This window comes from Vespa crabro, chromosome 18 (genome assembly GCF_910589235.1).
Source record: "Vespa crabro chromosome 18, iyVesCrab1.2, whole genome shotgun sequence".
In the NCBI taxonomy this organism is placed as follows: Eukaryota; Metazoa; Arthropoda; class Insecta; order Hymenoptera; family Vespidae; genus Vespa; species Vespa crabro.
In genome coordinates, this window is record NC_060972.1 from 335,684 (window position 1) to 352,120 (window position 16,437).

General features: G+C 26.8%; 2 protein-coding genes across 8 annotated transcripts; one reads left to right on the top strand and one right to left on the bottom strand.

Moving 5' to 3' along the window:
* Window positions 1-2,631: 2,631 nt before the first annotated feature.
* Window positions 2,632-12,967, top strand: LOC124430337 (GIGYF family protein Gyf-like). The gene is made up of 16 exons (XM_046976720.1): window positions 2,632-2,749; window positions 3,520-3,564; window positions 3,716-3,947; window positions 4,161-4,337; window positions 4,442-4,643; window positions 4,707-4,920; window positions 5,029-5,992; window positions 7,764-8,120; window positions 8,207-8,512; window positions 8,580-8,672; window positions 8,747-9,183; window positions 9,657-9,855; window positions 9,974-10,174; window positions 10,366-10,768; window positions 10,849-11,078; window positions 11,158-12,967. Exons 2-16 carry the CDS (start codon window positions 3,533-3,535, stop codon window positions 11,281-11,283), a joined length of 4,173 nt encoding a protein of 1,390 aa, XP_046832676.1. The 5' UTR covers window positions 2,632-2,749; window positions 3,520-3,532; the 3' UTR covers window positions 11,284-12,967.
* A 154-nt stretch (window positions 12,968-13,121) lies between these two features.
* LOC124430297 (phosphatidylinositol N-acetylglucosaminyltransferase subunit A) lies at window positions 13,122-16,437 on the bottom strand. Of its 7 annotated transcripts, none has more exons than XM_046976629.1 (8): window positions 16,300-16,437; window positions 15,873-15,934; window positions 15,615-15,771; window positions 15,351-15,530; window positions 15,028-15,262; window positions 14,616-14,913; window positions 14,181-14,541; window positions 13,122-14,113 (listed from the first exon to the last, which is right to left on the bottom strand). In XM_046976629.1, exons 2-8 carry the CDS (start codon window positions 15,899-15,901, stop codon window positions 14,051-14,053), a joined length of 1,323 nt encoding a protein of 440 aa, XP_046832585.1. In that variant the 5' UTR covers window positions 15,902-15,934; window positions 16,300-16,437; the 3' UTR covers window positions 13,122-14,050. The 7 variants fall into 7 exon arrangements, with proteins under 7 accessions (XP_046832585.1, XP_046832586.1, XP_046832582.1 ...); XM_046976630.1 differs by having other exon boundaries at window positions 16,392-16,410; XM_046976626.1 differs by lacking the exon at window positions 16,300-16,437 and adding an exon at window positions 16,014-16,160.

Here is a 16,437-nt window from a genome sequence, read left to right on the forward strand (position 1 = left end):
AGTGTTGTTTTTTTTTTTTTAAACACAATTATGTTTTATTATTGTTTCTTATTTTAGGAAGTAAATATTTTCGAAGATGACAATATTTTTTATTTTCATTTTATTATTTTCAGAAAGTTAACAACTATCGACAAGCTTTTAAAATAAATATTGTTATTTTTAATCCAATTTATTATTTCTATTGACAAACACTTTGATTTGATTAAATAATTAAATAATGATTTGTCCATTTCTTCATTCTTTTATAATCTTTTTATTGTTTCCTTTGCTTTCCGCAAATTGAATTCTTGATTATAAAAGTAGTTATGGCGGTTTGAGTCTCCCATAAATACAACACTTCATTCAATTTCCAATTTTAAACTGAATAAGTTTCTTTTTTATTAAATTTTCCATTTGAAAAAATAAAAGAGATATATTCGTATCATTTAAGCAAAAGCAGCATCTACAAGTATATATGAATATTATACCAACAATATTCTAGTTTAAAACTATTCAAAAAAGGACAAAGTAGTATCCTTATTGTAAATATGTATCACCTTTGATAAAGTATTCTATTATTTTTTACACTACTTACTCTACAAGAGATGTTCAAATGGTCTTCCATTCTAAACATTTAAATTAGAATTTTATTTTTTAAAAAAGTGCAATTGCATCTTGCAACTGCACTGATGCACAAAAATACATGAAAGTTTTACAGAATTATGTAATGTTTAATACCATTTAATTTTGTCATGATATTTTTTCGATCTCTAATCCTTTCAAAGATATAGTTCGACCAGATTTCACAGGACACCTTATGTATGTGTACGAAAAACAAATTGTTAACTAATGAGATTTTGTATGAATTGTTAGATCAAACGGTTATCAATAGACATATCTTACGTGATTTTTGAATTATGCTGAATAATAAATTAACAAATCATAGATTTTGTAGAAAAAATCTATTATTTGTCTTGATTCTGCTATATATATATATATATATATATATATATATATATATATATATAAAAAGAAAAAAAAATGAATCTAAGGTGCATAAATCAATTCAAATAGATATTCAAAAAATATAAAAAGATAGTAGGGAAAGAACAATAATCGAAATGATAAATTAGAAAAAATTTGTATATTAATATTACTTAAATTTTTTATTCTAATTTCAATTTAAAAAGTTTAAAGATGATATATGAACTTTTTCAGATTTTTTCAAAGACTTTTACCTATTAAGAAATTAAAATAAGTTGTTTTATTGTCAAATATAAATCACCCCTGTTTATAAAGTAAGGTTTAATCTACTCAGATTCAAATAATAATATAATAATATAAATAGCAAATAACATATACATGTTGATACTATATTAATAATTACACTATTCTGATTGTTATAAATTTGTGAACATCTTCAAAACCTAAATGGAATTATTAATATTATTTTTAAGGAATGTACGTGCATGATGAACTCTTTAATAAGATAGACTCAATAAAAAAAATAATCAGTTTCTAGAAGCCAATGGTTTATTCAAACATACATGAAGAATATATAAGAATATATAAATATATGAATTAAGTATTATATTATATATAATGCCTTGGTTTAAAATATTTAATATATATATAGTTTATATATATTAATAATAATAATATATATTTAATATATATATATTTAATATATATATAGAATATATTGTAATTTATACAGATTTTGAAAGAATTTTTTATATATGTCTAGTACAATTTTTGTAATAAATAAAGAAAAGTATCATTAAATAACAATATTTGCTGCATTTGTATTTTTTATTAAAAAGTTGTATCCTTATCAATTACAAAAGAAAAAATAGTTTATATTAAATATACAGTTTTAAGAATACAATTTTTGGAAAGAGAATATAATAGTTTTAACTTCCACAATGTTTAATATTTTAAAATATCATTTTAGGTTGCATTTATTCAGAACTAAGGATTATAATATATTTAAATTTGAATGAAATCGGAAACATTATTCTTGAGAGATATTTACATTATTCTTTTATATGAAACTTTCATATAGTGAAAGCACATTATTGAATACATTTTATACCTTTGACATAGTATTATAATTTCCATTTAATTTGTAATGCTATGTGACAACTTTAACAAAGAGATAATCGAAATACGTCAGAATTAGTCCGAACCAATAATTTAGAAATAAATTTTCAAATCTAATCATGAAAGTAAGAATGCATTTTTAGATTAAGGTTCATAATCAATAAGAAGAAAGAAAGAAAAAGACAAAAGTATTTTTGCTGTATAAGTATTTTTCCTACAGAATTTTTGAATACACGTGCTTTAACATGCTATAGTTTGTAAGCACTTACAAAAGCACTTATAAGCTATCAATAACTTACGTATATGAATATTTTTACCATATTAATATAAATTTGACGTAATGGTGCTTTCGTGTAATCGTATCGAGATACCCAATTAAAATCAACAATAATCGATACGAAATTGTTTAAATAGAAAGAATTCATACAAGCACAGATCATACGTATTCAGACAATAAAGTATATTCTTCAAATTGCATCGATAATGCCGTTAAAATTTATGACGAGTATCCGCTCTATCTAACCCTTTTTGGTTAGAGTCTTGAAGCATAGAAGAATTTTGTATGTTCAGACATGCCACCTACATCCGCATGCGCTTTATTCCAAAAAATCATCAGCCATATTGGTGTGTTGTATCGCTGTTCTCAATTATTTCAAAGATCACAAAGGTATTTGTTTTATCTGTTTAAAGATTTATTATTATTATTTTATATAACATTAATAAATGCTGTTTCAAGATTTTTCTATATAAATTAATCTTTTATTCGGGATTTTATGTGACAACTATCGACAAAAAAAGTTTGGTTAATATTGCCACCTTGGCTTAGAAAATCGTATCGTTAAAGAATATGTCATAAATAAAGATATAGCATGTGCTCCACTGAGATTATTTATATGATATGTCATATCTAATATCTTTGTTTATCTATTAAAGGTAACTTTGTGACCATAGCATCTTAGAGAAAACTGCTTGTAACATGCCATTTCCACCGTCTGTTGTGCACTTTGTTATTTTATTTTATTCTTTTTCATTTATCTTTAAAAAAGAAAGTTTCATCCTTGGATGTTTAATAACAATTTTAATAATTTTTATTGTAATATCACCATACAAGACTATTCATTTTCTTCTTTTTATTATATTATTCATTTTTTGGTCATAACTTTCCTTTTATAAAATTTCTTGTATATCTACCATATGACATCATAAGATTTTACAAAAAAATTTTGATTCGTATAAATTCTATATGTTTTACACTAAGTAATACAATATTTTCTATATTATTCATATCTGTAATAGTTATTTGTTTTTTTTTTATTTATATATGTATGAATTTATATATATGCTAATATTCTTTGATAACAGAAATGATTTGTATAACTTTACATTATATTTTTATTAATACATAAATTATGTATTATTTCATTTTTTTTCTTTTAGCAAATAATTCGTCATGACGGATTCTATGAAGTTTGGTCCTGAATGGTATGTAATATATATAAAATAATATTTATTAATATTTACATTATTTAATATTAACACAAGACTTTTTATCATATTATAACAATATCATTAAAAATAAAAGTTAATGATAAATGAGCAAATACTTATATATTATACATATCCATGAAAATAGGTTGCGCAATCTCTCAGGAGAAAATTCTAATAGTAGTGGTACTAGTGGAAGTACTTCAACTTTAAGTACTCCTCGATATCAATTAGCGGAGCATAGATATGGACGAGAAGAGATGTTGGCTTTGTTTGACCGTAATTATAAGCCACCTGAACCATTGATAACATTTTCAACATTATATGTTGAAAAAACTCAACTTCCACTAGCTCTTATACAGATGACAGAAGATGAAACAGTAAGTCAAACCAATAGATTTTTTATCTGAAATTAGAAAAATAATTCCTGATGTTAATTGCTAAACATTATAAATTTTATTTATTGAAATGTAAATATAATTTATTTGATTCATTTAATTGATGGAATATAAATATAATATTGATATATTATTAACATTCATATGTATGTGTGCCAGTGTGAAACTGATATACTCTACATATGCAATTTTTAGCGTATGTGGAATGGAGGCGTGACTAATATTGGAGGCCGTGGAAGAGGTGGAAGTGTAGATCGTGGAGGGAGAAGTAGAAATGGAAGAGGCAGTTTATATTCTTCTCATTATTCTAGAGCAGTTGGTTTTGAGGATTCGGGTGAAGTAATTCGCATTGATTCAGGCCAGTCTTTTCAAGTATGTAATGTATTCTTGAAACAAATATTCGTTAAACCAGAAATAAAAATAATTTTGTTAACTTTTCAATTATACATTTTATATTGTTTTATATTATTATTTAGGGAAGAAGTCGACCATTTGATAGATCTCAAAGTGAACGAGGTTGGTCAGAAAGAAATGGATCTTCTGATCCAATTGAATGGAATGGTTCTACTAGTCCTAGAAAAGAATTATCTCGTGGAACTAGTGGAAGTTCTCTTATGGAAAGCAATTGGCGAAGACATCGAAATGGCGGAGAAGATGACGATGGTTGGCGTAAGTGGGGTAAGTAAATTTTTCCTATTTTAGATAATTTCAGAATTATATGTATTTGTATTTTGTTCATAGGTAGAAACAGTTGGCGTGAAGGGGGCAGTATAGATAGGGACAGACTGGATAGAAATGAAGGTGATGGTGAAGAAAGTCGAAGTGGTACTGGTGGTGGAAGATGGGAATTCCGTGGAAGTCATAGGTCTCACGAAACAAATCATATTCCTCCACCTCGTACTGCGCGTACGTGGGAATCTAATCATCATGATAATCATGACAATCTTCCAGAATGGTGATTAGATATATTATATATTCCAATCAATTTTCTAGTATTTTATAAGTGATAGTATTAAATCTTTCTGAAATATGAAATCAAATTAAAGTTTTATTTATATATTAGGGCGACTGAAAACCCTAGTGAAAGTGGAGGACGATTTGATGCTTCAGGGGCATTTCATGGGGGAATGTATTCAGATGATGACGATGAAGGAATTATTAGCGTACGTAATTCTCAAGAGTTAAGGACTCGACGTGTCTCTGAAGGAAATGCTTCCATTACATCGAAATCTATTAACAAATCTGTGCCATATGGCACAGGCCAAGGACAAGTAGAAAATCGCCATCATACAAATGATTCTACTGCTACAAAGCATAGGGAAAAACCAAAATCTGTTCGTCTACAGGAAGAAAAAGATAACGCTACAGAAAGAGACGTTAGTAATTCTCCAAGTAAAGTAGTAGTTTCAACATCTAGCAATACTTCAGCAAAAAGCTTATCATCTACATCTTCGTCTGCTTCTCTTACTATGACACATGTAAATACAAATAATACTGAAAATGATAAAACTCAACCAAATGATGCAGATAATAAATGTTCAAATGTGATACATGACAGAGGAACTGTAGAACCAGAAGTTAATAAGGATATAGTGGTGTCTACTGTGAATAGACAAGTATCCGTACAAACCGAATCACAAAAGGTTACACATGATTCAGTAATAGATAATGTGAAAAAATCTGAAGATGATCTAGATAGAATGAAGGAAGAAGCTGATGCTTTAGTGGCCAAATTGATGGCTGATGAAGAAAGCCATAGAGAGAAAGCTGCAACTATTTCCCCATCTATCAACAATCAACAAACAACTTCGAATGTACAAGAAAAATGGTTTTATCGTGATCCACAAGGTGAAGTACAAGGTCCATTTTTGGCAAGTGAAATGGCTGAATGGTGTAAGGCTGGATACTTTACTGCGGGGTTAATGGTAAGAAGGACTTGTGATGAGAGATATACTACTTTAGGGGAGTTAATGAAAATTTGTGGAAGAGTGCCATTTATTCCAGGGCCATCCATTCCTCCCTTAAAGGTAATTATTGTTTGTTCAATATTTTCAAGAGTTATGTTTTAAATGAAGAATCTATACGTACGTTCGCGCGCGTAATGTCTCATGTAAATGTCGCCATAAAATTTCGGGTTTTCTTTCTTTTTTGAAAAACGAACATCTCAAATCAAATCTTTAATTTTATTTTATGTATAATTTTGTAGTATCACAATTTTCTTATATCTATTTTTTTTCTGACATGTATAAAGAATATCTTTATTATTTTAAATTAAATCATAATTTTTATTATATGTAAGATTTATCGCATAATAGTAGAAGAGATTCGGAGATTGTACATGAATTGTGAATATGTAAAGGAACAGAAACTAAAATGCGAAATGAATTATTAATTACGTAATTAAAACATATAATGATTCATTGCATGAAAGTAATTATTTTTTAATAAGTTTTAATTATAGTTTTAATCTATTAAAGCCATATAGTAAATTGGTTAAATAAGTCAGTATTGTATATATGAATTATATCATGTATGTACTTAGATTGCTTAGAAAAATAATGTTTTAGACAAAATGTAAATCTTTACATTAAGCAAATTTCCTAAAACTCTTAAAATCATTAGGAAATACAAGAAAATAAATTTTCACTACTGAAGTCTGTAGATGTCGTAATAATCCCTTAATTATTTGTGTCTGTATATATATATATATATATAGGGTTTTCCATTAAGGATGCTTGAACTTTAAACTTCAATAAATCAAGTTATATTTATGATATTATAATATTTTTTATTTGATTTTAAAATACATTCAATACCATTACATATGAAAAATATCGGCCAAGTGGTCATTGCAACTCTTATGTATGATGGTATGCGTTCTGGTAGTTATATTTTCAATGACATTCGCGCATAAGTGAAGCTCAATTTCACCATTAACACGAATGATGTTAGCCTTTAAGTTATCTATTGTTAAATATTGGACTTACTGACTGAAAAGTTTAAAGGATTCGAAAGACGTTATTTTGCGAGATGATGACGTCAACTAGCCACTGAGATCGTGTGATCTAACGCTTTCAGATTATTTTTTGTGTGGGCTACATTAATCTCTGATCTATGCCAACAAATCGCGGCAAATGACGAATTACAAACCAACATCACTCGCGTCATTGATCAAATTAGTCCATCAGAATACACGATATCATAAAGAGCTTTGATAACTACTTAGTCGATATTATTTTTCATACGTAATGGTATTGAATATATTTTAAAATCAAATGAAAGATATTATAATATTATAAATATAAACTTTGTTTTTATTTAAGTTTAAAGCTCGAGTATCCTTAATGAAATATATGCACATGCACATGCACGAATGCAGACACACACGTGTACGCATGCACGCACATTTATACTATTTTTTAAAGTGGAGATTGCATCACAGTAAATTCCAATGGAAATAAATACATTTATAATTATATTTTCATATAAAAAGACTTATAATTTAATTAAAAATAATAAAATTATTCTTTATATTTTTGGATATATAAAAGATAAAAGTAAAAGAATGCTAATGTTGATAAATGATATACGAAGAATATAGTAGTAAATATTTTATTTAAAGTATTTATTTCTCAAATAAGAGGGAAGTCCGAAAATTCGTTGCAACATTTGCATAGAACACTTTGTATGTTCAACTTGTATATTACATCATATATAGATAATTATTATTTAAATAATGCAATGAAAGCAAGATTCTTTATCTTAAATTTGTTAAGCTAATGAAATCTTTCTTTTCAGTTATCCGAACCAGTAATACCTTCTGTTCCTAGTACAGTACCTGCAGGTATAACTGCTACTGCTTTACCAAAGTCTGGAATAGAAGATCCTTTACTTTTACTTCAGTATCAACATATGCGTTTATTACAAAATCAACAAATATTGTTAAGACAAATGAGAACATCAGCTATAGCTAAACTTTCTCAATCTGAACATTGGGCAACTTTAAGCCCTATCGAACAAAACCAGTTAATACTCCAATATGTTATTCAGGATTCTGAAATACCAGATATGCCAATTTCTACAAATCCATTTGTGCCTCATCTTACACCATCACCGTCAAATCCTGTTATGCAGTTATTCAGTCAAATGCAACAGGTTAATAAAATATTTATTGTTGTACATTTGTATGTATATTAATGTTATATGAATAAAATATTTACATGGTATTGTAACTATGACAGGCAAAGGTACAACCCGAACCTCATCTACCATCTAGTTCACAAACCAACACTGCAGGACACCCTGGTCAGATTGATCCTATACAGCAACTCATTCAACAAATGGGTGGTATCCAAAACGTACCTACAATTTCACAATCAAATTTAAATTCTGCTTCATCTCAAGAAGATAATCCTATAAAATCATTGCTACGGCAGCTTAATGTTAATGCAACAGGACATCCACAAACATCTCATATCGATACTGTTTGGCCACATTCACCTCCACAGATAACTCCACAATTTAATGCTCAGAATTGGTTAACACAGGTATGTTTCTATATATCGAATTGTATGTATAATGTGTACAGTTTTTTATAGAATATATATATTATAGGTGGGACCTATACCTGCAGTACCACCTGGACAATTACCTACTACACTTTGGAATTTGCATACTAAAGAAATAAAAACGGAACAACAAATACTAGTAAATACCTTCACTATATAGCAATTCTTATTAATGTATAATAAAAATCATTAAATGTGTTTATTTGTTTTTAGGAAGAACAGAATCTTAAATTGCAAGAACAAAGAAAGAAAGAAGAATTAAGAAAACAAGAAGAATTACAAAGACAAGCTGAAGAGGAGAAAGCTAAAAGAAAGCAGGAAGAAGAACAAGTTAGACAAGCGGAAGAGGCAAAACGAAAAGAAGAAGAAAGAAAAAAAAAGGAAGAAGATAAGAAACGGAAAGAAGAAGAAAAACGGAAACAGGAAGAAGAACAAAAAAAAAAGGAAGAGAAAAAACGTAAAGAAGAAGAAAAGAAGAAAAGAGAGGAAGAAAAACGAAAACAGGAAGAGGAAAATATTAAGAGGAAGCAGGAAGAGGAAAAAAGAAAACGGGAAGAAATTAAAAAACAAGAAGAAAAACATAAGAAAGAAGAAGAGAAAAAGAAAAAATTAGAAGAGGAACAAAGAAAACAGGAAGAAGAAAGAATCAAGTATACTAATTTTATAATGTATTGTTATTGTATATTTGAACCGTTTAATATAAAAGTCAAAAAAGTTGATCGGTGGATAATGGCGGATGAAGTAAAACTTTTGTAAAATCCAATAATATCGAAGAATGTTACCTTTTTTTTTTGTAAACCACTGTAAACTCATACCTTAAGATATGATAATGTCGTTTTTTCTTGAAAATTAAGATACATAATTATTTTATTCAATATTTTTTGGATTTGCACTATTGCTGTATCGAACTTTTCAGTGAACGTTTTTTATTTGTCCAGTTATCATACCGAGAAACTAATAAGCTAGACTCTAATATTCTTACACGAGATAGAATGAAGATTAAATTAATGAGATGTGGTGTTAAACCAAATAGGCAAAAAATTGATTTACACCAATTTTGCATTAAAGGACTTATATTATTCTTTTTTTATATAATACTTTAATTTTATTATTGTTATTTCAGAAAAGAAACAGAAGCACGCAAGCTGCTCGAAGCTGAAGAACAGGCACGACGTACTGAACAAAGACGTCGAGAAGCGGAAGCTCTTCGTAAACTTCAAGAAAGAAGTAAAGCACCATGGGCTCAAGCACCTTGTACACCTGCTCCTACAACTCATGCCTCACTTGCAGAAATTCAGAGGCTAGAACGAGAGAAAAAAGCTGTAATTAACTATTTAACAATAAATATTTCAATTTTAGTAATACTTCTTTCTTAATAATTTTATTATAGGAGGAAATATTTATTATAATATTTATTATAATATTAAATATTTATTATAGGAGGAGCAACGATACCAACAATTAATGCAACAGCAATTAGCACAACAAAAAGCTGTAGAAGCAGTGCAAGAGGCAGCAGTGACAGATTCATCCAAACGGTTACAGTTTAAGTGGGCAGAAAAAGCCACATCTTCTAATAAAGTTCTTCAAGTAAAAAGTCTTACGCAAATTCAACAAGAAGAGCAAGAACGCATTGCTAAGGTAAACATATAAAAATATTTAATATTCAATATTACAAACCATTCAAATTATTTTTAAGCAAAATAATTGTTAAACAAATGATATATAATATATAAAACATTATATAAGGTAAGTATAAAATTTTATTAATGTTAGTACACGGAAGATATTTGATATATTATAAAATATTATTATATTAAATAAACTTTTAGCAACAAGAAAAAGAAAGACATGAAAAAGTAGTACAAAAAGAGTCGGCTAATGTTCTTCCTAATGCCGGTATATGGGGCACAGCATCACAATGTCTGAATTGGACTAATTCTAGCTCATCCAGTAACAATCAAGCTTGGTCTACTAATAGTAGTACTAGCGGTTTTTGGGATGATCCTACAACTATGAGATCATCTCTTACTACCAAACAGACAACAAAACCAGCAGCAACAAAATCTACTTCTAATCAACAGCCTCAACAACAGAATAATAAATCAACTAAAAATAAAGTAAAAAAAGAAGAGGAACTAGTAAAAAAATTATTCGAACAAAATACTGCCAAGCTTGACGACTTTACACAATGGTGCTACAAGGCTTTGAGTGTTATACAAACTTCTGTTCACAGTGAGTAGTAGTCCATTTATATTGTAACTATTAATTTTTTAATTTCTATTTGTTTTTATATGTATAATTTGTATATTTAGTCCCTACATTTGTTGTTTTCTTACGGGATCTTGAATCACCATATGAAGTAAAAGAATATGTACGTGTATATCTTGGCGATAGTAAACAATGTACGGAATTTGCAAAGCAATTTTTAGAAAAAAGAAGTAAATGGCGTTCAGCACAGAGACCTCAAGCGCAGGTAGATAATTTGTGTAAACCTGCACCAGCTGTAAATCCGAATGCTCCCACTGAATTTCAGGAAGTTAAGGTATTTTTTACATGCATCATTTTTATTATAAACGTCTTAAAACGTTTAAATATTTTTCATATATAATTGTTTTATATAGGGAAAATCTAAGAAACCCAAGAAAGGAAAAATGTTTAAAGTTGACAATAGGATCCTTGGGTTTAGTGTAACTGCAGCACCTGATCGTATAAATGTGGGAGATCGCGACTACGGAGAAGATGTTTAAGAGCATTTCGTGCTATTAAAATTGAGGAAATTGTGCAGTGCTCAATTCATCAAACGGTTCGTTATTTATTGTAGATCATACAAAAGGTTCGAAAGATTCCATTGTGAGTATAATCAATTTATAAAGCATAACCAATTTTTCTGTAAAGATAATATCTATTAGAACCGATTTTAATTCATTTTATTCTATAATGGGAACCTTTGAACCTGTATGGCGTAGCATTATTATTTCTTTATTCGATTGAAGCTAGATTGTGTATCTAATTATACCCATTGTATATACTGTTTAATAACAATTTATTAAATAATTTGAAAATGTTTTGCTTTAGATATGCGACATCTAACATTGAAAAAATTTTATAAAATTTCATCATCATCATTTTAGTACATAGACGAAATACAAAGAATTTATGTCAATCGATAACTTGTATACATAGAAACATCGCAGTCGATAGCAATATGTGCTTGTAAAGGTATTAAACGGTAAATTTAACATTGTTAAAATTTATTTAAAATCATGGAAATATATATATACACATACACATACCCCCCACACACATACACACACACACACACGCACACATACACATATATCATTTTTGTACAGAGCACAGCATAATGTGCATCAGTGTTAAGCAATCGAGCATGTCGTATATATGAATCCTATGGATTTCTTACTTTCTAGAAAATATCATAAAAATTCTGCTTTACATTATATTTCATAAACAGTTTAAAAAAAAACAGTAAGTCGCACTTTTTCTGCAGTAAAGGAATTTTTCGTATGGTAATAGATATAATTATACTATCGTAAGAAAATGTTACATGTAATATTATATTGTTTCTAAATAATAAATGAATGAAAAAAAAGTTGCAAGCAAGATTGCTCTTGCTGTGCTTCGCATACTAACCTGTACAATAGTAACTTATGTTTATAAATACGGCAGTGTTTTCTTTTTTGTTTTTCTTTTTTTTTTAGAAATATAGATATACAATTTCCTATTATCTGCAGAATAAGAATTCTTTATTATTTAATAAGTTCTAAGAACTAATCATTTGTATTTGTAACTGCAGTGAAAATAATGTACAAAATAAAAAAATTCAAATATTTGTTAATAATTTTACAAGACATTATCGAAAATAATAATAATAATCATTAATAATGATGCTTGTCTATGTATGGATCTTACCAACATGACTTTTTTTAATTTTTGTTTTCAATCAAATAGCTAGCATTATGGAATCGTTGCAAGATTGAATTAATATATTAAATAAAATTAAATAATTTTGTAGTTTTACTTGTAACCATAAATGTTATGTTGAAAAATTTAACTATCTGATTTCATGATGCATAAATATTTTTAGCCTTTTAATTTTTTGTTTCTAATTGAATTTATAGATTGATAACATGGCACGGATACTCTACTCTTTGCGCGGAATGTTACAACAGATCTGACCGCTCATAATATTATAATGATTGTTAATTAAGGTTCATTGGTTTTCTCTTAGAATTTATACAAAATAGTTTTAGGAGAATTCCATTGGTCCTTATATGAAAGATTTATGTATAAATAGATAAATGTACAGTAATACAATGATGATTAGGCAGAAACAGATAATTGATATTGTATCAATATTATTATTGTATCTAATGGAAAACATTAAAATAAATATTACTATATTTTCAATTGGATAGTTTTGTTTTTCGTTTTATATATTATACATAATTCAAAAAATTTTTATTTTTAGATATAACTGATTTTTCATATTTACAACAAATTTGTTAAAAATTTATATTTACTTACTTTTGAATGAAGTTGTTTTCTGAATGAAATTTATATAATTTTCCTTAAATTGGTAAGATAATAGAAAAAAAAAATTGAATACAAAATATAGACATTTGCATAATAATAGATTTTACATAAAAATTCTGTTGCTGCATCATCTTTTACTGGTAAGATAAAGATCATAAAAAGGGAAACGTTATATAAGACATTGTATAATTCATATTTTTTTCTTATACATTAATAATAATATCTATATCTTGGATATATTATTTTTATTACTTACTTATAAAGTTTTGTATTTATTTTATAAACATTTTTAACAATAATATATGATTATAAAAATATTTAAAGTAAACATATAGTGAGTATAGAAAGTATTCGTTGTTTTATACAAAGGCATATTTCTTTGCCATGTTTTATACTTTTTCATAAGGTAATATAAAAGATAAAAATTTACCACATATTTTAACTATTAAATATAATGAAGATAAGCTTACAAAAATAATAACTTAAAAGAAAAAATAGATAATTTATTTTTTTCTATTATAAAAAAATTTATTATTAAAAAATGTATTATTAAGATTACACACACACATACAAAACTGTGTGTATAAATACTAACACAAATATAACACTTAAGGCAGATTTACAAAATTATGTACAATTTCTTCTGATAAACTATTATTTTCTTATATTTAATTTCATTAAATTTATTAGTTAAGATACATATATTAATTTTAATTATATAATATTTTATAATCAAAGTGTAGAATGTTACAAAGAAATATGCGTTCGTATAAAATTCTAATAAATATAAAAAATACTTTATACATACAGTTTTTGTATACTATATAAAAGATGTAGTGATATAAAAAGACAATTTAGTTCAAATGGTCCAAAAAAGATTTATGTTTCCTTGGTAAATCATAAATAATCGATAAAATAATTGAATAAATTTTACTAAAGATTTCCTCTTTTTTTTTACTATTTTCTCTCCTTTGACGATGCTATATGTTTTTCTTTATAATCCTTTACAATGTCAATATACTGAAAATACATTGGGTCACATATGTTTCGATCTGACTATAAATATATATAAAATCTTATATCTTACCTTTCTAGGAACCATATATTCTAAAATTTTTAATATAATATAACACAGTGATACAACTAACAGATATGGTAATACACCACTCTGAATATAGCTTGTTAATTGTTGACCTAAATTTTTCTTTGCTTCATTTGAGACTAAGTTGTAAACAATTTCAGTTCTTTTACTGATGTTGAACCAATTATAAAATAAACTTATTCTTCTATGCACATCAAATGGATGACTTATATTTCCTTTCATATAGTCAGACATAGCTTGTTCTAATCCTTTAATAAGATCTGATACTGTTGGTTCCACCAAGTAAATCAAATCTGGAGGTAATACTTCAGGTATTCCTCCGACTTTAGTAGATACAACTTGTAAACTAAAAAGAAAAAAAAAGTAATATAAAAGCAATGTTTTTATAATTTTTATGTATATCTTTAAAAAAATACATACCCACAAGAGGCAGCTTCAACAATTGCCATACAATAAGCTTCTGTGAGACTAGTATTTAAAAAAATATGACCTTTATTTAAAACATGTTTGACCTGAGCATGTTCCAAACTTCCAAGCAATGTAACCCTGTGCTGTAATAAATTTCTTTCTCGTATTTCTTCTATAAGCCATCGTTTTGGACCATCCCCTCCAATTAAGAAGTTTACATTTTTATGTCGCGAACATATTTCAGGTATTACATGAGCTAGGAGATCTACACCTTTTCGGTATACTAATCGTGATACTACTACTATAGTAACTGTAAAAGCAATGATCAAAAAATGTATATTATACCAATTAATTAATGTATAACACAATTTAATAAAATATATAATAAACATATAATTTAAACACATAAATATTAAACACTTACTGAAATCATTATTACGTTTGTTAATATCTGGTGTAAAAAGCATGGTATCCACAGCATTTGGAATAACAGATACTTTTTCTTTATGAACTTTTGCTCGCAAAACAGTATTTTCTTTTCCTATATGCGATACGCATATACAATGATTACAATCTGCTAAAGAAATTTCTAAAAATTTATTTGTTAAAATAGCAGATGCATCTGCAAATCCAAACAATGAATGATCTGTGAATACTGTCTGAAAAAGAAAATTTATTTTAATAACATTTTAATAATACTTCATAAGTAAATGTATCACAGGTTACTGTAATAAATTTGCATATTACCTTTAATCCCATTAATCTGCCAATTAACATTCCTTCGTGCGCTAAAGCAGAAAATGCAGAATGTCCGTGTATTATCTCTATTTCTTCTCTAATAAGTATATATCGAATTAGAGGAATAGAACATATCATCGTTGGCAAGATACATTGATTATAAAATACTTTGACTGGAATATAATATACCTTTAATGTAAAAGAAAAATAAAGTTTGAATTTAGCAAAAGTTTGCTAAAAGTATTTAAAAATCTTATGCATATAAAGTTATACCTTTAATCCATTGGTCATATAACGTATCCCAATTCGATCTTTGTACGAATGTGTTAATATCACAACCTTATGTCCTCGTTCTAATAAACATTGTGACAAATTAAATATATGCTCTTCAACGCCACCCATATTGGGATAAAAAAAGTCAGATACCATGCTACAAAATTTCATACTGATAAATACTTTTCTAAGCGCAAATTAAATAACCAACAAAAAGATTATTTTATTTATTTTTTATAATAAAAATTGAATACAAACCATATTTTATGTTGTAAGTTCATCATCATTGCTTCTCTACAACCGCTTTATTTATATTATCTCTGAAAATATTTTATAGGTTAATTTTTACGTCATTATCAACTTGAACAATATGATATTGTATTTATTTTATATTATTACATCTACTTTTATGATTGTTACACAATCCTTCATTTGAATAGTTTTCTTAATTATGTGATCACAGATTAATTAATGTTAAATAATTGCAAGTTACAGTGAACATTATATTCTTGCTTATGAAATATTACGTAATTATAATAATTATTTTTATTTTAATTCATTAAGTCGAAATTACAAGTTAAATAGATTTAAAAAATTTTTAAGAACGAATGTTTAATAAAAAATAAGTAAAAAGAATATGTTATTGCATGTGTATAACAGGTAATAAACAGAATATTTGAAAAACCTGAAATTTAAATTTATTCTGATTCTTAAATCCTATTGCAATGATTAAATTATATCTTTTGGACAATTTTTATTAAAAATTATAAAGGTTACGGGAAATTTTGTTGATCTTTATTATACGTGTTTCATAGAACAAAAC